Genomic DNA, 23,333 nt, shown 5'->3' with positions numbered 1-23,333 from the left:
AATGTTATTTTTATTCTTTAGGAGATTCATTTTAAATTATTTTATATTTTAGAGCGAAAATATTATTCTGTAAGTGTGGGATAGGGATTGAATAAATATTGGACTGTTTGTTTATCATCACTCAAAAAAAGGAAAGAAAAGAAAAGGAAATTACGCATATTAAATTTATCGTAAAACATTCACAAAAAATATATAGAAAGTTATAAATTATGATTTCATTGATGATTATATAATAATATTAATATAATAAATAAAGTTATTGATAATAATACATATTTTATATTTTTATCCGATTAACTTTATTCTTTAATCTTATTGTTTTTCTTTTCTTTCTTGAACGATTCTTTCACTTTACATCATCCAATTTAAACAAAGCATTATTTTTCTTGAAAATACCAAAACAACACGAAGCATTTTCTGAGTGGACGACGACTTCTGAACAACATTAAAGACATTTAGAAGTTTGATGGTAAATAAAACAACAATGGAAGAAGTTTTTCTCTCTCAATGGACGTTCTAAGTCTTTCTCTTCAGACACTGTTCCATTATTGGTTTCTGCAGCTAGAGTTTTTCTGAACATTTCACTGTTCTCTATACGAGAATATTTATCCTTAGACTCTCCTTTGAGTTGCTCCACCACATCAAGCATGGTTGGTCTCTTCTCTGGAAGATTCTGAGCTGACATAAGTGCTACTAAAACTACTCTTGTAAGTTCTTCCTCCACATAGTTACCTTTTAGTCTTGGATCAGCAATTTCACTGAATTTCTTCTCCCAAACCAATGGCAATGCCCAATCAACCATCGATGGCCTCACAGTGGAACTGAGATTTTCTGTTGGTATTCTGCCACTGGCAAGTTCTAGAAGAAGAACACCAAAACTGTAGACATCACAACTCTCATTTACTTTACCTAAAATAGCATATTCTGGTGCAAGGTAGCCAAGAGTTCCCTTGATCTTCTTAGTCAAATGCGTTGCGCTATCACGGATCAACACACCAAACCCAAAATCAGCAACCCTGGCTTTGAAATCAGAATCCAACAACACATTACTTGGTTTAATATCCCTGTGGATGATGTGTGGTGTTGCTTCGTTGTGAAGGTACCTGAAAGTAATAACATTTATGGATAATCATGAACGATAGTGGAATGGAAGAAGTTCATAAGAAAAGTCAGGTTAGTAAGTACTTACGCAATTCCTTCAGCAGAACCAATAGCGATATTCATCCGTCGATTCCAATCGAGAGGGCATTTCAATGAATGATGTCCATGAAGATGAGAGTGGAGACTCAGATTTTGCATATATTCATACACAATTAACTGTTCCTGTCCTTCAGCACAGTAGCCACGAAAACTGAGAAGATTCTTGTGTCGTATTCTTGCCAAGATTTCAAGTTCAGCTGCAAATTCTGTCTCAATTCTCTTGCTGGAAACTTTCAATCTTTTCACTGCAATCTGTAATGGCAAGATTTTTTAACCCCTGAAACTTCTGATCATAATCTTTAGAAATCATGTCACTAGATAAAACAATCCATTAAGGTAAATAAATAAAAGTCATAGTAATACTTGCGATCCATCCCAAAGTTGACCCAAGTACACAGTGCCAAAGCCTCCTTCTCCAAGCTTGTTGTCATTGTTGAAATTATTCGTAGCAGAGTGTAATTCCTTCAAAGAAAACAACCGCCACCTGAGTTGTTCTTTCCCTCGCCTTGCGCTGCATGAATAAGACTCTAATATCAAACAAGAGTCAAGATTGCACAGTTAAAAATATCTAGCATTCATTATTTTCTTCAAAATTAAACACACGAAATCATGCTATGCAAACAAACATCTAATTTGATCCAAGAAAAAATAAAACAGAGCAAGAAAAACATTTAAACAGGATTCACGAATTATAGTCATACCGGTTCGAAACTTTTCTGCAGCAAAACCAAAACGCCAAAATTTTCACGAATGAGCCCCACCCACCTTCTCCCTTCTTTCTGCTTTGCGAAACGAACCCAGAAAATGTGAACAAGATCAAAACTTGAAACTGACCCACCAACCCAAATAGGTGTTGATGTTGTTCCTTTAACCTCGGACATGTTTCTTAGGATGGATATCAGTTCTCAGTGTGAAGACATATAAAAGAACATGTGTTGTATGGATACAAAGACAAGAAAAGAAGATGATGCAAAGCAAAAGGTGATGTGAAGAGAAAGCCAAAAGAAAGTGGAAACAAAAAAAAGAACGCTTCTGTTTAATATAAGTTAAGGAAAAGTGATATTTTATATTTTTTCTTTTCCTTGTTCAAATTTTAGTTGTGTTCTTCTAAATTTTTCTTTGCAATTTTTTTGTCTGAAATACTAAATATCTATGTTGTTAAAATGAATGTTTTTAAAATTCCCTATTATTATTATTAAGTCTAAATTTATTTTTCTTTACTTATCTATTTGTGCATAATTCTCTTTCAGTATTAAATATTTTATATTTATTAATAATTTTTACACGTTAGAAAATTATTTTAAAAAAGCAATTTTCTATTTTATTTTTATCTTTTTACAATTAACGCAAAAAAAAAGAGGCACCATTGGCTAGTAGATATATTGTGATACAATTTAAAAATCGATGAATTTAAATTTGTGTTAAACTTACTTGGCAAGGAAGAGAGGGGAGAAAATACATACTCTGTGAAGCCTCTATAGACGGTGCTGCTTCGCGACTCTTCAGTTTCAATTTCACCTTCAGCTCCGGCCGCATCTCCGGCAACAACGTTGCTGCTAATGGCATGATCCACTGCCGAAGCGAAACCGTGGAGAGGAAGGGGATTTGGCGCAACACTACTCCTCACTGCATTCTCCACCGTCCGATCAAAACTCTCAACACTGTGCCGTGTTTCCAAATCTGGCGCAGTGGTACTCTTGATGCCGTTCTCCACTGTGCAATCGAATCCATGGACAGAGGATATTTCCGAATTCAACGCAGGCCTACTCCTTATGGCACTCTCCACTGCCGAACCAAAACCACGAACGCGGTATTCTCCTTCTCCCAAAATTGAATCACTACTACTTTTAATCGTCGCATCAATTCTTCTAATTGCACTGTCCATTTACCAAGTGAAAGAATGCTATGTATGTGCGTATGTGTGTGTGTGCTCACTCTTAGGGTGCAAACACACACATATAGAGAGAAAGAGATAGGATAGAATTCAATTGAGTAATTGCGAGGCAAATGCAAGAACAGAGAAGGTTTTGGTTTGGAAAGTACCCAGAACCAGAGGGTCTTTCACACACTCATTATAAAATCTCCATTTGACACCGCTGATGTCACCGCGTATTAAAATATATCATAAATTTGAAGAATATTTTAATGATGAATTTTAAACAATGCTGGACTATGTTAAGAAGTGAGGGTGCTGGAAATAACAAAGGGTGTTTCAGGATGAACAGAGAGTTGAATCTAATACTTTATATAGATTGGGGAGGAAGTAGAAAGAAGAAAAAAAAAGGAGAATGAGAAAGAAAATATAAAGCAAGATTATTTAGATAAAGAAAAATAGAATAGAAAGTGAAGAAAGAAGAATTGTTATTGAATTGATTGATGTTGTTGATATTATTATTTTTTTAAGTTGATGTTAACTGCTTGTCTTTTATTGTTGTTATAAGAGTTATTGTCTTATTTAAATTGTTATAATTTCCTTGTAATTGTTGTTATTTTTTACTTTATATTAGAGTGGCTAATCAATTATGTAAGTTTTATGTGTATAAATTTATTCAAATTTTGAAGGAAGTTATGACAAATGTACTTCACAAGAGTTTTTTTTTTTAATTTTTTATTATGCATTATAGAAAAAACTTCACACAAGAAATTGGAATTTAGAGATCCATTTTAGAAGGCAATAAGGACAATAAATATTTCTAAATTTGAAAAGCACAAGTTCACCATAAAACAAAAGAGTGAAAATACAACTGGAGAAAATAGATGGTTGTCTTTTGTGGTGGTATTACATTGTAATAAGCATATATAATACCTTGAAAGATTATGCTCCCAAAATGAGTTAAGACAAGTCTTTATTCTTGAATGCATTGTGTTTTTGTATGCATTTTGTCAAACACTATTCTTTTATAATTGTCAATATGTTTGTCACTCATCACACTTGTGAGGAGAGTGAAGCTGAAGCTTTTACAACAAAAAATTCACAATTTCTAATAGGACATAGTTTACAAAAATATATAAAGCAATATTGCATAGAACAACTGATAAACCCCAAGCACTCATACAACCACACTCGTACACCAAACACAAAAGCCTTCACAGCTTATATTTAATCCCTGAAGCTCATACTTCAGCATTCTCTCTCAATGGACGTTCTAATTCTTTTTCTTCTGAGATATAGTCTAATCTATCATCAGCCAATGATGTTCCATTATTGGTTTCTGCAGCTAGAGGGTTTCTGAACATTTCACTGTTCTCTATATGAGAAAATTTATCCCTAGACTCTCCCTTGAGTAGCTCCACCACATCAAGCATGGTTGGTCTCTTCTCAGGAAGATCCTGAGCACACATAAGAGCAACTAAAACAACTCTTTTAAGCTCTCCCTCCACATAGTTACCATTTAGTCTTGGATCAGCAATTTCACTAAATTTCTTCTCACAAACCAATGGCAATGCCCAATCAACTATCGATCGCCTCACAGTTGAACTGAGATTTTCGGTTGGTCTTCTGCCACTAGCGAGTTCTAGAAGAAGAACACCAAAACTGTAGACATCACAACTCTCATTTGCTTTGCCTAACATAGCATATTCTGGTGCAAGGTAGCCAAGAGTTCCCTTAACTCTTGTAGTCACATGTGTTGCCCCATCAGGGATCAGCTTGGCAAACCCAAAATCAGCAACCCTGGCCTTGAAATCAGAATCCAGCAACACATTGCTTGATTTAATATCCCTGTGAATGATATGTGGTCTTGCTTGGTGGTGAAGGTACCTGAAAGTAGTAACCTTTATGGATAATAAACTATAGCAGAAGAAGTTCATAAGAAAATTCAGGATAGTACTCACACAATTCCTTCAGCAGAACCAATTGCTATATTCATCCGACGATTCCAATCCAGAGAGCATTCGAATGAATGATGTCCGTGAAGATGAGAGTAGAGACTCAGATTTTGCATATATTCATACACAATTAACCGTTCCTGTCCTACGGCACAGTAGCCACGAAGACTGAGAAGATTCTTGTGTCGTATTCTTGCCAAGATTTCAAGTTCAACTGTGAATTCTGTCTCAGCTCTGTTGCTCCAAACTTTCAATCTTTTCACCGCAATCTGAAATGGCAAGATTTTATAAACAATAAAGCGGTTATACTTATACATTCATGGTATTTACTTGCCATCGGCATATTACATAGCTTTAATTATCAAGGTTTTTGAACAGAGGTTTTTTGTAGCATTAACCCCTGTAAGTTCTGATCATATTCTTTAGATCAGTGACAATAACAACAATAAGCAAATAAATAAAATTTAAACCATAGTCTTACTTGTGATCTATCCCAAAGCTGGCCCCAGTACACACTGCCAAAGCTTCCTTCTCCAAGCTTGTTGTCATAATTGAAATTATTCGTAGCAGAGTGTAATTCCTTCAAAGAAAACACTCGCCATGTGGGTTGTTCTTTGCCTTGCCTTGCACTGCACGAACAAGACTCTTATATCAAACATCTATTGGGCAAAAAACAAAATGAAAAGGCATAATTGAGACCAAAGTTTGAAGATAAATGATACACTTTAAGAACTGTGCGTGTTTACGATCAATGAAAAATACACCTTGGTATGCTCAGAGCAGTTAATCATGTTTAAATGCTCAAATATTCTCTCTTAGTTTTGCTTCTGGAGTTGTTCCTAACCAGCTTAACTAACCCTTAATTGATTCTTCTTACTCAAGAACAGTCAATATTGCAGAATTAAAAATATCTAACATTTTCACAATTAAACACACAACTGAATCATACCATACAAACAAACATATAATTTGATCCCAAAATAAAAAACAGAGCAAGAAAAACAGTTAAATAAGATTCATGAATTACTGTCATACCCGTTCGAAACTTTTCCGCGGCAAAACCATAAAGCCATAATTTTCACCAACCCACCTTCTCCCTCTCTGTGCTTTGCAAAACAAACACAGAAAACGCGAACAAAATCAAAACTTGAAACCGACCCACCTTCTCCCTTCTCTGTGCTTTGCAAAAGAACCCAGAAAATGCGAACAAAATCAAAACTTGAAACCCACCCACCAACCAAAACAGGTGTTGATGTTGTTGTTGTTCCTTTAACCTCGGACTTGTTTATTAGGATGAAGATTTGGTTCTCAGAGTGAATGCAGATAAAAGAACATATGTTGCATGGAAACAAAGACAAGAAAAGAGGAGGAGGATAATGATGCAATGTTAAAGGTAATTTTAACAGAAACCCAGAAGAAAGTGGTAACAGAAAAGAAAAAAAAAAGCTTCTGTTTAATGGAAGTTAAGGTTCGTTACTCCTCTGGGTCCTTGTCACACTGAACTCCAGCTGTTGAAAATATTAATGTTTTTTTATTATTAAAGAAAACAAAATATGGGTGGGGCCTATTTCTTTTTAAAATTTTAATTGTGATTTTGGAGAATTTAATTTGGACATGAATGCCAATCTTAGGATAAAAAACCCAAATAAGGAAGGTCTGTTGCTTAAATAGATAAAATTAATTATTTGCCAAAATAGATAAAAAAAAATTAATGTACATTCATGTAATTTCTTTAAATATGTAAAGAGAAAATAAAAATGGTATAAAAAGATTTTACAATAACTAAAAGTTCGCTTTAATATAAATAATTTCATTTTCATTTTCATATAATAATTTCGGAGTTGGGAATGTTAATTCTCTTATCTAGTTTTTTTTTTGTCAGACTTTTATCTAGTTTATGTTTGAAAATTAACATTTTCATAAAATTATATATATATATATATATATATATATATATATATTTTTTTTTTTTTTAAAATAGCTAATTTTGTCTCGTGAAAGAATTTAACTAACTTTTCTATGTTATTTTTAACAAAATAAATTTATCCTTAGACTCTCCTTTGAGTTGCTCCACCACATCAAGCATGGTTGGTCTCTTCTCTGGAAGATTCTGAGCTGACATAAGTGCTACTAAAACTACTCTTGTAAGTTCTTCCTCCACATAGTTACCTTTTAGTCTTGGATCAGCAATTTCACTGAATTTCTTCTCCCAAACCAATGGCAATGCCCAATCAACCATCGATGGCCTCACAGTGGAACTGAGATTTTCTGTTGGTATTCTGCCACTGGCAAGTTCTAGAAGAAGAACACCAAAACTGTAGACTCTCATTTACTTTACCTAAAATAGCATATTCTGGTGCAAGGTAGCCAAGAGTTCCCTTAATCATTTTAGTCAAATGTGTTGCGCTATCAGGGATCAAAACACCAAACCCAAAATCAGCAACCCTGGCTTTGAAATCAGAATCCAACAACACATTACTTGGTTTAATTTTCCTGTGGACGATGTGTGGTGTTGCTTCGTTGTGAAGGTACCTGAAAGTAATAACATTTAAGGATAATAATGAACGATAGTGGAAGAAGTTCATAAGAAAAGTCAGGTTAGTACTTACGCAATTCCTTCAGCAGAACCAATAGCGATATTCATCCGTCGATTCCAATCGAGAGGGCATTTCAATGAATGATGTCCATGAAGATGAGAGTGGAGACTCTGATTTTGCATATATTCATATACAATTAACTGTTCCTGTCCTTCAGCACAGTAGCCACGAAAACTGAGAAGATTCTTGTGTCGTATTCTTGCCAAGATTTCAAGTTCAGCTGCAAATTCTGTCTCAATTCTCTTGCTGGAAACTTTCAATCTTTTCACTGCAATCTGTAATGGCAAAATTTTTTAAACGATAAAATGGTCATACATTCCTTGTCATCAGCCCCACCAACCTTCTCCCTTCTTTCTGCTTTGCGAAACGAACCCAGAAAATGTGAACAAGATCAAAACTTGAAACTGACCCACCAACCCAAATAGGTGTTGATGTTGTTCCTTTAACCTCGGACATGTTTCTTAGGACGGATATCAGTTCTCAGAGTGAAGACATATAAAAGAACATGTGTTGTATGGATACAAAGACAAGAAAGGAGGATGATGCAATGCAAAAGGTGATGCGAAGAGGAAACCAAAAGAAAGTGGAAACAAAAAACAGAGCGCTTCTGTTTAATATAAGTTAAGGAAAAAATTCTTTGACAGGACGAGGGAAAATGGTAATAATAAAAGTGATATTTTATATTTTTTCTTTTCCTTGTTCAAATTTTAGTTGTGTTCTTCTAAATTTCTCTTTGTAATTTTTTTGTCTGAAATACTAAATATCTATGTTGTTAAAATGAATGTTTTTAAAATTCCCTATTATTATTATTAAGTCTAAATTTCTTTTTTCTTTACTTATCTATTTGTGCATAATTCTCTTTCGGTATTAAATATTTTATATTTATTAATAATTTTTACACGTTAGAAAATTATTTTAAAAAAGCAATTTTCTATTTTATTTTTATCTTTTTACAATTAACGAAAAAAAAGAGAGGCACCATTGACTAGCAGATATTTTGTGATACAATTTAAAAACCGATGAATTTAAATGTGTTAAACTTATTTGGCAAGGAAGAGAGGAGAGAAAATACATACTCTGTGAAGCCTCTATAGACGGTGCTGCTTCGCGACTCTTCAGTTTCAATTTCACCTTCAGCTTCAGCCTCAGCTCCGGCCGCAGCTCCGGCAGCAACGTTGCTGCTAATGGCATGATCCACTGCCGAAGCGAAACCGTAGAGAGGAAGGGGATTTGACGCAACACTACTCCTCAATGCATTCTCCACCGTCCGATCAAAACTCTCAACACTGTACCGTGTTTCCAAATCTGGCGCAGTGGTACTCTTGATGCCATTCTCCACTCTGCAATCGAATCCATGGACAGAGGATATTTCCGAATTCAACGCAGGCCTACTCCTTATGGCACTCTCCACTGCCGAACCAAAACAACGAACGCGGTATTCTCCTTCTCCCAAAACTGAATCACTACTACTTTTAATCGTCGCATCAATTCTTCTAATATCACTGTCCATTTACCAAGTGAAAGAATGCTATGTATGTGCGTGCGTGCGTATGTGTGCTCACTCTTAGGGTGCAAACACACACATATAGAGAAAGAGGTACGTTAGAATTCAATTGAGTAATTGCGAGGCAAATGCAAGAACAGAGTAAGTTTTGGTTTGGAAAGTACCGAGAACCAGAGGGTCTTTCACCCACTCATTATAAAATCTCCATTTGACACCGCTGATGTCACCGCGTATTAAAATATATCATAAATTTGAAGAATATTTTAATGATGAATTTTAAACAATGCTGGACTCTGTTAAAAAGTGAGGGTGCTGGAAATAACAAAGGGTGTTTCAGGATGAGCAGAGAGTTGAATCTAATACTTTATTTAGATCGGGGAGGAAGTAGAAAGAAGAAAAAAAAAAAAAGGAGAATGAGAAAGAAAATATAAAGCAAGATTATTTAGATAAAGAAAAATAGAATAGAAAGTGAAGAAAGAAGAATTGTTATTGAATTGATTGATGTTGTTGATATTATTATTTTTTTAAGTTGATGTTAACTGCTTGTCTTTTATTGTTGTTATAAGAGTTATTGTCTTATTTAAATTGTTATTATTTCTTTGTAATTGTTGTTATTTTTTACTTTATATTACTTTATATTAGAGTGGTTAATCAATTATGTAAGTTTTATGTGTATAAATTTATTCAAATTTTGAAGGAAGTTATGACAAATGTACTTCACAAGAGGTTTTTTTTTTTTTTATGCATTATAGAAAAAACTTCATAAAAGAAATTGGAATTTAGAGATCCATTTTAGAAGGTAATAAGGACAATAAATATTTCTAAATTTGAAAAGCACAAGTTCACCATAAAACAAAAGAGTGAAAATACAACTGGATAAAATAGATGGTTGTCTTTTGTGGTGGTATTACATTGTAATAAGCATATGTAATACCTTGAAAGATAATGCTCCCAAAATGAGTTAAGACAAGTCTTTATTCTTGAATGCATTGTGTTTTTGTATCCATTTTGTCAAACACTATTCTTTTATAATTGTCAATATTTTGTCACTCATCACACTTGTGAGGAGAGTGAAGCTGAAGCTTTTACAACAAAAAATTCACAATTTCTAATAGGGCATAGTTTACAAAAATATAGAAACCAATATTGCATAGAAACAAGGATAAACACTACACAAACTGATAAACCCCAAGCACTCATACAACCACACTCATGCACCAAACACAAAAGCCTTCACAGCTTATATTTAATCCCTGAAGCTCATACTTCAGCATTCTCTCTCAGTGGACGTTCTAATTCTTTTTCTTCTGAGATATAGTCTAATCTATCATCAGCCGATGATGTTCCATTATTGGTTTCTGCAGCTAGAGGGTTTCTGAACATTTCACTGTTCTCTATATGAGAAAATTTATCCCTAGACTCTCCCTTGAGTAGCTCCACCACATCAAGCATGGTTGGTCTCTTCTCAGGTAGATCCTGAGCACACATAAGAGCAACTAAAACAACTCTTTTAAGCTCTCCCTCCACATAGTTACCATTTAGTCTTGGATCGGCAATTTCACTAAATTTCTTCTCACAAACCAATGGCAATGCCCAATCAACTATCGATCGCCTCACCGTGGAACTAAGCTTTTCGGTTGGTCTTCTGCCACTAGCGAGTTCTAGAAGAAGAACACCAAAACTGTAGACATCACAACTCTCATTTGCTTTGCCTAACATAGCATATTCTGGTGCAAGGTAGCCAAGAGTTCCCTTAACTCTTGTAGTCACATGTGTTGCCCCGTCAGGGATCAGCTTGGCAAACCCAAAATCAGCAACCCTGGCCTTGAAATCAGAATCCAGCAACACATTGCTTGATTTAATATCCCTGTGAATGATATGTGGTCTTGCTTGGTGGTGAAGGTACCTGAAAGTAGTAACCTTTATGGATAATAAACTATAGCAGAAGAAGTTCATAAGAAAATTTAGGTTAGTACTCACACAATTCCTTCAGCAGAACCAATTGCGATATTCATCCGGCGATTCCAATCCAGAGAGCATTCGAATGAATGATGTCCGTGAAGATGAGAGTAGAGACTCAGATTTTGCATATATTCATACACAATTAACCGTTCCTGTCCTTCAGCACAGTAGCCACGAAGACTTAGAAGATTCTTGTCTCGTATTCTTGCCAAGGTTTCAAGTTCAACTGTGAATTCTGTCTCAGCTCTGTTGCTCCAAACTTTCAATCTTTTCACCGCAATCTGAAATGGCAAGTTTTTATAAACAATAAAGCGGTTATACTTATACATCCATGGTATTTGCTTGCCATCGGCATATAGCTTCATTATCTAGGTTTTTGAACAGAGGTTTTTTGTAGCATTAACCCCTGAAACTTCTGATCATATTATTTAGATCAGTGACAATAACAACAATAAGCAAATAAATAAAATTTAAAGCATAGTCTTACTTGTGATCCATCCCAAAGTTGGCCCCAGTACACACTGCCAAAGCTTCCCTCTCCAAGCTTGTTGTCGTAGTTGAAATTATTCGTAGCAGAGTGTAATTCCTTCAAAGAAAACACTCGCCATGTGGGTTGTTCTTTCCCTCGCCTTGCGCTGCACGAACAAGGCATAATTGAGACCAAAGTTTGGAGATAAAAGATGCACTTTAAGAACTGTGCGAGTTTACGATCAATGAAACATACAACATACACCTTGGTATGTTCAGAGCAGTTAATCATGTTTAAATGCTCAAATCTTCTCTTTTAGTTTTGCTTCTGGAGTTGTTCCTGACAAGCTTAACTAACCCTTAATTGATTCTTCTTAATCAAGAAGAGTCAATATTGCAGAAATTAAAATATCTAACATTTTCAAGATTAAACACAAGACTGAATCATTCCATACAAACAAACATATAATTTGATCCAAAAAAAAAAAAAACAGAGCAAGAAAAAAGTTAAACAAGATTCATGAATTACTGTCATACCGGTTCGAAACTTTTCCGCAGCAGAACCATAAAGCCATAATTTTCACCAACCCACCTTCTCCCTTCTCTGTGCTTTGCAAAACAAACACAGAAAACGCGAACAAAATCAAAACTTGAAACCGACCAACCTTCTCCCTTCTCTGTGCTTTGCAAAAGAAACCCAGAAAATGCGAACAAAATCAAAACTTGAAACCCACCCACCAACCAAAACAGTTGTTGATGTTGTTGTTGTTGTTCCTTGAACCTCGTACTTGTTTCTTAGGATGAAGATTTGGTTCTCAGAGTGAATGCAGATAAACGAACATGTGTTGCATGGAAACAAAGACAAGAAAAGAGGAGGAGGATAATGATGCAATGTTAAAGATGATTTTAACAGAAACCCATAAGAAAGTGGTAACAGAAAAGAAAAAAAAAAAAGCTTCTGTTTAATGGAAGTTAAGGCTCGTTACTCCTCTGGGTCCTTGTCACACTGAACTCCAGCTGTGGAAAATATTAATGTTTTTTAATTATTAAAGAAAACAAAATACGGGTGGGGCCTATTTCTTTTTATAATTTTAATTGTGATTTTGGAGAATTTAATTTGGACATGAATGTCAATCTTAGGATAAAAACCGAAATAAGGAAGGTATGTTGCTTAAATAGATAAAATTAACTATATAGCAAAAAAGTAAATAATAAATTAATGTACATTCATATAATTTATTTTAATATGTATAAGAGAAAATAAAAATGGTATAAAAAGATTTTACAATAACTAAAAATTCATTTTAACATAAATAATTTCATTTTCATTTTAATATAATAATTTCGGAGTTGGGAATGTTAGTTCTCTTATCTTTTTTTTTTGTCAGATATTTATCTAATTTGTGTTTGAAAATTAATATTTTCATAAAATTATATATATATATATATATATATATATATATATATATATATATATATTAAAAGTAGCTAATTTTCTCTCGTGAAAGAATTTAACTAACTTTTCTATGTTGTTGTTTTTAACAAAATAAATATATCATGTTTCTGCTGTAAGCTTATTTAATGGAATAAATGATTTTTTTTTTATCAAATATGGTATTGTTGATTATTTAGTCAAAACTCAACGCGGTATTTTTTTTTTTTTAATTTATTGGCTTATGGATTTGAAATTATTTAACATTCTTAGTTTATAAATTATTAAATAATTGATTATTTGAAGAATATTTTACGACTATATTTGTTTCTTTTCCTCTTTCGAATTTTAGTTGTGTGTGCTTCTATAATTTTTTTATTGTGGAGAGACTTATATTAGTGCCGTTAATAACAAAATTAATTAATTAATTGAATTAGGCTTGGTTATTTATACTCTACCATAAATGAATATTTTTTTTATTATAATTTTGGCATCAACATAAAATATAATATAAAGAAAAGAGAGAATATGATTTCCTCATACATCTTAAAATCAAACTCTTTGATGCTTTGAAGAATAGATTCTATTCTTTCCACCGAAAACGTTATGGAATAAATTATTCTTATCAAATTACATGTTGATGATGTGATTTTTTTTAAAACATATACTTAGTTTGTACAAGAATTTTGTTTTGGTTTCCAAAAATCTTTCTAATTATAACCTAATGTATCACAATATATTATTATCCATGCATTTTTTTTTTCTGAATTTGAAATCGACCATGCAGATTCCTTTATATTACTTAACAAATTTGCCAAAAAAAAAAAAACATTATAGCATTTATATCTTATTACTCAATATAGGTGAAGAACACTTAAATTGTTTAGTTGCTATGGGTATACAGAAGGGGTAGTTAGTTCAAGACAAATAGAAGTTAATAAGAGAAGAGTTTGACTTGGTTTTATGAGATTTATTTTTATGTATATTTTGGTCATTTTATTTTTTAAAATAAATACTCTACATACAACCAGGCTAAAATATCTTTAAACTATTTTTTAATCATAAATAAGTATGTTTGTATGTGTAATATAACTTTATTATAATTCGTACAGTAATTATCTTAAAATCATATCAATGTTGAATTTTAATTCAATTCCAAACTCAGTTTTTTATAATAATTTATACAATTAAAAAAATATAATTTTTTGAAGAATGTTTTTTTTTTCTAGAATGATTTTAAAATAATTTTCATTAACAAGTAGTATTAATATAAATGAGTATTTTCTGCAGTGGGATCAACTGGTTGGTTTGTCTGGTGCATCATCTTTCACTTAAATAAATGTAGATAATAAATAAAATACTTATATACTTTATAGTAATTATTCTACTTAGATAAATTTATTAAAATAAAAGTATAAACATTGCATTTGTTTTTGTTAATGTTGTCCACATTCAATAGCTCACACATCACTTAGCAATTGAAGTCAACGCAATTTAAATATTTTTTTCTTCTTCTTATCTTCTAAGATATATTTTAAAGATAAAACTGTGACGAAGTTACGTGTTTCAAAATAGACAATACTTATAAATCGAGCCTTTTTGTTGTTTTTTCTCAAATATTTTTTTTAGTCCAAGAAGGTTAGAGAAGGGGAGAAAAAAAGGGAGAAAAAAAAAAGAATTTGATGGCCTAGAAACCTTACAAAGAAAATAATTAAAAATTGAAGATAAAAAATATCTTCTCACAGAAATTGATGATATGATAACTTTTATGAAAAAAAAAAGTGGGAACTTAAATACTGAGTGAAAACAGTGACTCTCCACAAGAATTTAAAACATAGTTAGAATCAGGTTCCTTATTTATTTTTTAGTACTATTTGTTTAATGATGTATGGGCTTTTGTTTTGGATTTGTGATCCAACTTTCCTTTGTTCATTTTGGGAATGGAGCTGTGATCCTTTTTACATTGTGAAGTTCACATGCAACATACCTTTTATATATGTATATCAAATAAAATTGGAAGTAAAATTGTTTAACTTTCTTCGTTTTATTTGATTGTGTACTTCAAATATCTATATATAAAGAATATTGTTTTGGTAATTGTTCTGTAACTATTTTTTTTGTATATATATATATATTGTACTACTGATTTTATTTTTATTAATATAAATTATTTTATCTTCTAAATTATTTATTTATTTTTTATGGTTACTTTTTTTAAGAGTATATTTATTTATAAATTTAATAATATTTTAATTTTAATAATGATTATATTAATTAAATTTTTATTTTTTTATAATCATAACATAAAAATGGACACAATATGCGTGAAAGTGCATATGTTTCCACTCATATTTGTAAAAGAAATAACAAATAGTAACAGAAATATTAAATTGGATTGTTGGGCTTTTACGAGGTGCTTGGCAGTTATTAGGCTTTGACCCTTTTCTTAAATCTAATAAAATTTAATATAAAACAAAATGTAGGAAAAAAACAGTCACTCTCAATTTCTTTTTGTGTGAACTTTCCAATATTAGTTTATATATTGTAATTATATAAACTATATAAGAAAAATATCACCAAAAGAGTAGTACTAATGTTGTCTATAAATGTACTATGTTGTCCTAATATGAAATATGACATTTCTTTATAAGACAAGTGATTTTTGTATAAGTGATGGTGAGAGCAAATGATATTTATAAATGATATTTTGATCTATTTATTTATTTATTTTTTATTTACCGTTCCAATTATCCTTAAATTATCACATTATATCATTAAAACAAATCAAAATAGATAATTGAAAGATGAGTTAAAAATAAATAAAAAAGTGAATCAAAATATCATTATCCAGACAAATATTTTGTGTTATACACCAAGAAATATCAATGAAGGGTTTGGACTCATTACTACCATTATAAATAAAATAGAATTTGGATTCTCAGCTGAGTTTTTTTTTTTCCTTTACTGTGCTTTCATAATATACTAATTACCACTAATTTTAACATTTTAAAATATATTAAAAAGATATTTAAAATATCAACACAATGTACTTTTAATGTTCAACAGAGAACAGTAAAAAAAATCAATAAAAAATTTTGATTCTTATAAATACATGTAGTTGAATAAGAGGTAATAGGTTCATAAATTCAATAATGAACACATATTCATAGATTCCAATAACATATTGATAAACCTTGATAACATATTCATAGATTCCAATAACAATTGAACACACACACAAAAACTAATTTTTCCTAAACAACAAAAGTTAGTTAGTTAGTTAGTTGTGTTACAATGAAACTGAGAAACTGAACCGATTATGTAAATCGTTGTGCTGAGTCATGTGCTCCAGCCCAATCGAAAGACAGAATACAAGGTCAGAGACACACGCACGTGAGCTTCACTATTTTCTTTGTCTTCATATTTGGACTGTTGCTTCATCTTCTAAAAAAATTTAATACAAATTGAGGTAGTTATAGTAGTTGACATGTGACACCAGCTTTTGCTGCATATAGTTCCTTTTTTCATAAATATTTTTAATAAAAAAATAAAATATATAAATATAAAAATATTTACTTGTGGCCACACAAACCCAGAAGGCATAAAAAGTCACATGCAACACCAATCACAACTCTGAATTTTTAACTGTTAAAAAGAGAAAAATATGAAAAGAGAAAAATAGGAAGTGGAAGGTGGAAAGAAAGTGTGTGTGTATTGTATAAGAAAAACTAACCTTAGCCAAACTTAGGAAACTCCGTCACCACTCGCATTCTCTGCTTTTAATACCATTCTCCACATTATGACTTCCGCACTTCAAAAACCTATCTCCAACGGTCATGAACGGCGCCGGTAAGCCCTCCGTCAAGCGCAGGGGCAAAAACCACACGCCTCCGGCTAACGGCGTTAAGGTGGCAAACGGCGCCATGGTCAAAACCGCTTCTTCGACGCACTTCTCCGACGCCTCGTTCATGAAATGGACCGTGGCCGATGCTGTCCACGTGGCCACGCACCATTGGATGCCGTGTTTGTTCGCATTGGGACTCCTTTTCTTCATGGGCGTGGAGTACACGCTTTTCATGGTTCCGCCGACGTCGCCGCCGTTCGACTTGGGCTTCATCGCCACGCGCCACCTCCACGCGATCCTCGAGTCGTGGCCGGACCTCAACACGCTCTTGGCCGCGCTCAATACGGTACGTCGTTTACGCTTTCTCAGATCTGAATCGACGGGTTCTTTCTTTCTTGTTTCGGATTTTTCTTGTGGGTAATTGGGAAATGCAAATGGGTTGGTCTCAAAATCTGATATTGCGGCGTTTTTTTGTGTAATTTTTTTTATTCTTTGCATGAATGGCTTTTGAGACGCGTAGGTGTTTGTCGGAATGCAAACGACTTATATCTTGTGGACGTGGCTGATTGAAGGACGCCCCAGAGCCACTATTTCAACGCTGTTCATGTTCACTTGCCGTGGGATTTTGGGGTACTCCACCCAGCTCCCGTTGCCTCAGGTGATGATGATTCATTCAGTTTCTATAAAACCCAAGCACAGACACATTTTTCCTGGTCGTAGTTTTCTCTGATTTCGAATTTTAGTTTTTACTTGTTATTTTGCCTGGTTAATGAATGTTTGTATGACTAAATTCTAATCTTAATCAGAGAACATCACTAAAAGAATCTTGTCAAGCTTTCTCCATTTGATAATACTCACATGCAATTCAAATAATTCTGTGTTGTTTTTCTTTTTCATCACAGTCAACACTTTACCTTGATTCTAACGTTAGTAGGATATCACCAAAAGGGTTGATTGATTACTATATTATCTATCTTGTCCTAAAAGTGTTAGACGTTGTCAGTCTTTGAAACCAGAGAAAAAAAAGGGGTTTTCATAATAACAGCAACCTGGTAATTATGCAGGTCCAAACGTTTTGTATAACATTTAACTGAAGGGTAATGTTAATGTATGTTGAAACTCTCAAAGATTGAAATAACAGCTGGTGGATGAATTTGTAATTTCAGAAATTTCTTTAGTTTGAGAAAGCTATACAGTGATAGGAACAAGAGGAGATTCAGCAAACAAAAAAACATGTAGAATGTTTTGCTTTTGATTATTCAAACTTTTTCTGATTGTTACTTTGATTGGTGAATAGGAATTTTTGGGTTCTGGTGCGGACTTCCCTGTTGGAAACGTGTCTTTTTTCTTGTTCTTTTCGGGGCACGTTGCAGGGTCGGTGATTGCTTCGTTGGACATGAGAAGGATGCAGAGGAAGGAACTGGCTTGGACTTTTGATGTGCTGAATGTTCTGCAAGCTGTGAGATTGCTTGGTACCAGAGGCCATTACACTATTGATTTGGCCGTAGGGGTTGGTGCTGGACTTCTTTTTGATACTTTAGCAGGCAAATACGAAGACAGCAAAAGGAAAGTTGCTCTCACCACAAAGCACGATTTTTCTTGAACAGAGTGCATAATATGCCAAAACTCATTTAACAAAAGGATCATTGGAAAGTACACAAAAAAGGTGAGAGTTTGAATTGTAGAAAAGAAAAGATCAGAGAATGATACTACTATAGGAGGGAGTATCAGAGTATCAGAATATCAGAATAGAAGTAGTCTTAATTACAGTGTTCTGAGTTGAGTCTGTTTTTCTTATTGTTTTGTAAGTTGGAATTCCCTTGCCATGAACCGATGATTAAAGGAATTAAGTTTTGATTATTTCATCAGATTTATTTAAGAATGTGCACAGTAAATGAAGTTAAGATTTTAATAGTTTGGTTGTGTTAAAGTTTGGTTTGAATGTTGTGGTTATTTGCATATGCAAGTTTCTTTTGTTTGGCAGCAAAGTCAGAGAGATCATAGATAAGATAGACGAATAATCATATAAGGCTGCTTTTGAATAATTCACTGAGTGATGGAAGCATGAAAGGAATTAAAAGATTCTGACTTTAATATTAAAACAAGCATTTTGGCATGGGTACAAATTTCACGTTCCTGTGACTTGAATTCAAAAGTCAATTTTTTATTTATTGGTGTTGCAACTTCTGATATTAAAAGAAGTATTTTATTATATTTAACGTGTTATTGTTTAGGCAACTGAATTATGAAAATATTTAAATTATTATGGGAAAAGTAAAATCAATTGTTATATTAAAAATTCACATTAAAAATACTGTTTTATTTTTCAATATTTATTGAATTTTATTTAAATTTCTAAGTCCTTGGTGTTTGGTCCTCTGAATATAGTAATATGGCGGTGTATAAAATAAATATAAAATTCACGTTCCAATAATAATAATATAATAATTCACGTTCCAATAATAATAATATAATAATTCACGTTCCAATAATAATAATAATATAATAGTAAATGATAAGATGATGATTGCATTTGCTGCTCTATATTGATATTTTTTTTTTATTTGAGTATTCGTGTCAATTTCACATTCCAATAAATTTAAACTTCAATAATATATTTGGGTTTTAGTTTATTCAAATAACTTTAAAATTTCGGAAGAACATGAACTAAAAAAATATTTTATCAGTCTTGAAAATATTTTGAGTTTTGATAAAGATTCTCACATTGAAGGTCTTAATTTGTTTTCAAAAATAAAGGTATTGAAAGGGATTATAACAAATGAAATTACATACACTTAAAAATATTAAACTTTATATACAGATAACAAGTTCTTTTTTAAAAATGTATACATTGCTTATAGAATATTGTTTAACGTTACTTATACTTATTGTGACTGTTAAAATAAACTTTTCAAAATTAAAATTGATCAAATCATATCTGAAATCAATTTTTCTAGATAAATTGAATGGATTGGCTATGTTATCTATTGAGTATGAGATATTAGAACATTTAATTATAAAACTCTAATAAATAATTTAAATCTCAAAAAGGCTGGAGAAGTAAATTATTAATCTAGATTAACACAATTTATATCTGACTTTTCGTCTAAGGTCCTAAAATAAATAGATGTGACTCAAATTACGATAAGAGTGTAGTAGTAAATGGCAAAGTAATGCACACATTACTAAAAGATTGATCATTCATTCTAGCAACAAATTCAAACTTCAAAACACTAATATGGTGATTATGAAATTGAATGAATCTTTAATACCAAAGTAAACTTTCAGCAGAAAATGAGTCTACATTCTCTACTGTTTTTTGTATTGTTTTCTGTGGAACATTAAAAATACATTATGTTGGTATTTTAAATATCTTTTTAATATATTTTAAAACGTCAAAATTAGTAGTAATTAGTATATTATGAAAGCGCAATAGAAAAACAACACAAACAAACCCGGTAGAAGACACAATTGAAGAACAACACAAACAAATCCGGTAAAGAATCCAAATTCAAGAGAAAGAGAAAATATGTTTTAGCAGTAACAACTTAAAGAGAGAAATAATGTAGCAAAACCATAGTTTTTTGAAGACCAAGCAGAACCAGACATGGCAATGTTCAATTTAAAGAGTGAATTTATATACAATATACACTATCTATGTACTTAAAACCAACATAAAGTATATGATCTAAATGAATATTTATGAAAAGTATAACTAATCCTCAGACTCAGAATCCAATTCAATTGGACATGTTCCATCATCTACATTGGCTAGTGGATTGTACAAATGAGAACTAGGATCTGTGCATCCTAAAACAAGATTCAGATCGCATCGATCACCCTGCATCAATGTTTTCATTCATCATTAAGAAACTGAAAGTGTTCCAAGGAAAAGAAGTGTGTTAAAGAGTAAAGACACTGAAAAATGGAAGAATGTTCTCACCCCTTCTTTTGTCAAATTACCAATCATAGCACAACTTGCTATAACTGTGTTTGTGTCCGGAAATATTGCCTGCTCACATGCTCCTTCTTTACTCAGTTCATCTGCCAAACCCTGCCATATAATAACAGTACACTAAGTACTAATTTCTCACATAATGTTGTTATTTTGTCGCGTAGTGTTTGATCTGTAGTAGGTATTCATCAAAGTCTCATGTCGAGTAATATGAAAAACATAAAAAGGTATTATAAAAGTGAAAAATTGATTCAAGATAAATAACCAAAATTCAATAAGATTTTTGAGTATACGAGAAACTTGGGTAGCTATGCGTCATTGGAATGTTTGTAAATATGTAAAAGCAATAGATAGTTGTGTCCATTACCCTATTAAAAAACTCAATTGGCTTGTTCTTTAAAGCCTTGGGAACTTCAAATTGAAGTCTATATGGACCATCCCAGTCTACTCCATTAGTAAATGAGAAGATCAAGTTCAGAGCTGCACAAAAAAGAGACGTAAACAAGATAACATTGAATGGTTTTGTCTGCAAAGTATACACAGAGAAACAAGAGAATCATATTACCATGCTTTGGAATGCATATCTGAATGGTATATATTGGAGCATCAGCTTTGCCTCGATCTTTTCTAAGCATAGCCCTTGGCTCACCACCGCACATAATTGGCTGATTAAAACCTCCTGAATCGATGCAATGTTATAATTCAGTTGGAAAAAGAACATGACTAGAAAAACGAATAACTATGACATATAAACTTCCACAGTCTGAGAAAACAGTATATTATGTTAAGAAATAGACTTTAAGTCAAATTCAATCCTATAAAACCGACTTATAAGACGAGGTTTGCATTCACTTATACTATAAAATTGTCTTATTGACCAATCTGTGGTCAATGTGGAATCTCCAAACATATTCGGTTATTCATTACGATTCCACATTAAGCAAAGTTACTTTCTCATACATGTTGTTGATTAGTGTCATTTGCAACAGTTTCGGTGACTCCAAACACAAAATGGTAAATTTCTAACTCAGAACAACAATGTGTAGTTTCTGTCACTTGTTCTTAACCCTTTCTATGTCTGTTCATAATGAATCCAAATATTTTGGTTGCAGAACATTACCGTTAAAAGCAATTCCAAATTCTTCACTAGGGACTAGTTGAGTTGCTGCTGGATTATACAAAAGTTTTAGCTTTTCTCCCTGCCAAAATTTGTAAGAAAATTTACCATTAGTTAATGGATTATGATGCAGTTTTGAATTAGTTAACTCAAAAAGTTACACTTACTGAAGTAGGAGGAAGGCCATTCATTGTTTTCCAATACACAGGAGCTCTTCCAATCTCAAACTGAGCCCATGAAGGAAGCTTGTATCTGCAAACATTAACAGTAGATAATGCCATTCTAATAAGTTTATCCAAAACTAACTTTTATTTGTATAACTTGAAATCATTCACTATTTAGTTTCCAATATGTATAATACAAAAACTGCAAAAATAATAAGTGGTACTATCAAAAAGGGGAATTCATACTCTTGAATTTCCTCTGTAGTTGGTGTTGGTGTTGCAACAGCAGCAGCACTAATCTTTCTGCTAATTTTCACATGGTTTTTCTTCACAGGGTAACCTTTTGGTAATGACACATTGAGAAAAGGACTAGCTGCATCAGAAATTACTAGTATTAAATTTGAGACCTGAGCTCAACCAAAGGAATTCACAGCACTCTGAATCCAAAACTTTAAAACTATAAGTTTATGGATTTTTATTCTTATACAGTATTCTACTTTTTCATTTTTATCGAATCTGGAACATAGACTCACACTTAAATTTCTGTCAGAAAAAGGATTAAAAAACTAATCGAACAAAAAGATTTTATTAAGGCTACTGTGAGAACACAACAGGTTTTAGATTTATTAAAGTTCTGATGCAATAATTTCTATGTAATGATAGTTTATTCTGATTCCTTTACAAAGGTGGAGAAACTTTCTTCTTGGACTTTTAGCAGCAATCAAGAAAGATATAAATAAACACACAACAGTACCCATAATAAAAAATTAAGCATATTCAAATCACATGGTCCTTTGCAGCAAAATCTTAACTGTTCATACAATATATTACACACTATTGTTGACAAAACATGGCATAAAAATGAGATAAAGGAGACTTACATAGCGTGTTTGAAATGGTTGGAGGCACAGAACATGGTTGCGTGGGAGAAGAAAACATAGAAGCATTGGTTGCAGCAGCCATTTATGTGTATGAGAGAATATTGAAGAAGAGAAGAGTGATATCTAAGAGAAGAAGAACATGTCCAAATTTATAATAGCCAAGAGATTGCAAGAGATAAATAGATATTTTTAAGTTTGCGTGTAAGGGGCATGACAGAGAAATAAAGATTTTTATAAGGAGATAATTGATAGAGCTTCATTTAGTCAAATTTTGTAGATATTTTTTTTATTTTTTAACAAAAGATTATCAAATTAAGCACTCATCATATAGATGTTATTCACAATACTCAAAGTTTGTGTGCGTGTGTGTTTTAATTGAAA

General features: G+C 32.3%; 5 protein-coding genes, 1 long non-coding RNA gene and 1 pseudogene across 10 annotated transcripts; 2 read left to right on the top strand and 5 right to left on the bottom strand.

The window, feature by feature from the left end:
- Positions 1-433: 433 nt before the first annotated feature.
- On the bottom strand, positions 434-3,230 carry LOC146883424 (PTI1-like tyrosine-protein kinase At3g15890). 2 transcript variants are annotated; one of them, XM_085667755.1, is made up of 5 exons: positions 2,664-3,230; positions 1,902-1,979; positions 1,564-1,711; positions 1,190-1,452; positions 434-1,103 (listed from the first exon to the last, which is right to left on the bottom strand). In XM_085667755.1, the coding sequence occupies exons 1-5, from the start codon at positions 3,083-3,085 to the stop codon at positions 446-448; spliced, it is 1,569 nt and encodes a 522-aa protein (XP_085523881.1). In that variant the 5' UTR covers positions 3,086-3,230; the 3' UTR covers positions 434-445. The 2 variants fall into 2 exon arrangements, with proteins under 2 accessions (XP_085523881.1, XP_085523882.1); XM_085667756.1 differs by lacking the exon at positions 1,902-1,979.
- On the top strand, positions 2,869-9,829 carry LOC146883421 (uncharacterized). The gene is made up of 2 exons (XR_014985152.1): positions 2,869-3,010; positions 8,682-9,829. It is a non-coding gene; the product is annotated as an uncharacterized LOC146883421 (long non-coding RNA).
- On the bottom strand, positions 3,853-6,937 carry LOC146883423 (PTI1-like tyrosine-protein kinase At3g15890). Its single transcript, XM_085667758.1, has 4 exons — positions 6,064-6,937; positions 5,510-5,657; positions 5,035-5,297; positions 3,853-4,960 (listed from the first exon to the last, which is right to left on the bottom strand). Exons 1-4 carry the CDS (start codon positions 6,099-6,101, stop codon positions 4,315-4,317), a joined length of 1,095 nt encoding a protein of 364 aa, XP_085523884.1. The 5' UTR covers positions 6,102-6,937; the 3' UTR covers positions 3,853-4,314.
- Positions 7,024-8,127, bottom strand: LOC146883422 (PTI1-like tyrosine-protein kinase At3g15890; annotated as a pseudogene). Its single transcript, XR_014985151.1, has 2 exons — positions 7,638-8,127; positions 7,024-7,560 (listed from the first exon to the last, which is right to left on the bottom strand). The product of XR_014985151.1 is annotated as a PTI1-like tyrosine-protein kinase At3g15890 (transcript).
- Positions 9,830-9,955: 126 nt separating the features above from the next.
- Positions 9,956-12,892, bottom strand: LOC114166250 (PTI1-like tyrosine-protein kinase At3g15890). 3 transcript variants are annotated; one of them, XM_085667757.1, is made up of 5 exons: positions 12,298-12,892; positions 12,097-12,168; positions 11,579-11,726; positions 11,110-11,372; positions 9,956-11,035 (listed from the first exon to the last, which is right to left on the bottom strand). In XM_085667757.1, the coding sequence occupies exons 2-5, from the start codon at positions 12,132-12,134 to the stop codon at positions 10,390-10,392; spliced, it is 1,095 nt and encodes a 364-aa protein (XP_085523883.1). In that variant the 5' UTR covers positions 12,135-12,168; positions 12,298-12,892; the 3' UTR covers positions 9,956-10,389. The 3 variants fall into 3 exon arrangements, with proteins under 3 accessions (XP_085523883.1, XP_027906764.2, XP_027906763.2); XM_028050963.2 differs by having other exon boundaries at positions 12,097-12,163; positions 12,294-12,891; XM_028050962.2 differs by having other exon boundaries at positions 12,097-12,163; positions 12,298-12,891.
- A 3,791-nt stretch (positions 12,893-16,683) lies between these two features.
- Positions 16,684-18,749, top strand: LOC114165821 (phosphatidylcholine:diacylglycerol cholinephosphotransferase 1-like). The gene is made up of 3 exons (XM_028050407.2): positions 16,684-17,181; positions 17,356-17,493; positions 18,133-18,749. The coding sequence occupies exons 1-3, from the start codon at positions 16,828-16,830 to the stop codon at positions 18,436-18,438; spliced, it is 798 nt and encodes a 265-aa protein (XP_027906208.1). The 5' UTR covers positions 16,684-16,827; the 3' UTR covers positions 18,439-18,749.
- A 1,652-nt stretch (positions 18,750-20,401) lies between these two features.
- Positions 20,402-23,169, bottom strand: PIFI (post-illumination chlorophyll fluorescence increase). The gene is made up of 8 exons (XM_028050761.2): positions 22,953-23,169; positions 22,318-22,444; positions 22,075-22,159; positions 21,911-21,989; positions 21,356-21,469; positions 21,158-21,270; positions 20,779-20,889; positions 20,402-20,676 (listed from the first exon to the last, which is right to left on the bottom strand). Exons 1-8 carry the CDS (start codon positions 23,032-23,034, stop codon positions 20,551-20,553), a joined length of 837 nt encoding a protein of 278 aa, XP_027906562.2. The 5' UTR covers positions 23,035-23,169; the 3' UTR covers positions 20,402-20,550.
- Between the last annotated feature and the right edge of the window lie 164 nt (positions 23,170-23,333).

This window comes from Vigna unguiculata, chromosome 10 (assembly GCF_037176805.1).
Source record: "Vigna unguiculata cultivar grain cowpea cultivar isolate G323 ecotype 2 chromosome 10, ASM3717680v1, whole genome shotgun sequence".
NCBI classification, from domain to species: domain Eukaryota; kingdom Viridiplantae; phylum Streptophyta; class Magnoliopsida; order Fabales; family Fabaceae; genus Vigna; species Vigna unguiculata.
Note: the sequence above shows the minus strand (reverse complement) of the source record. Positions and strands in the feature narration are given on the sequence as shown.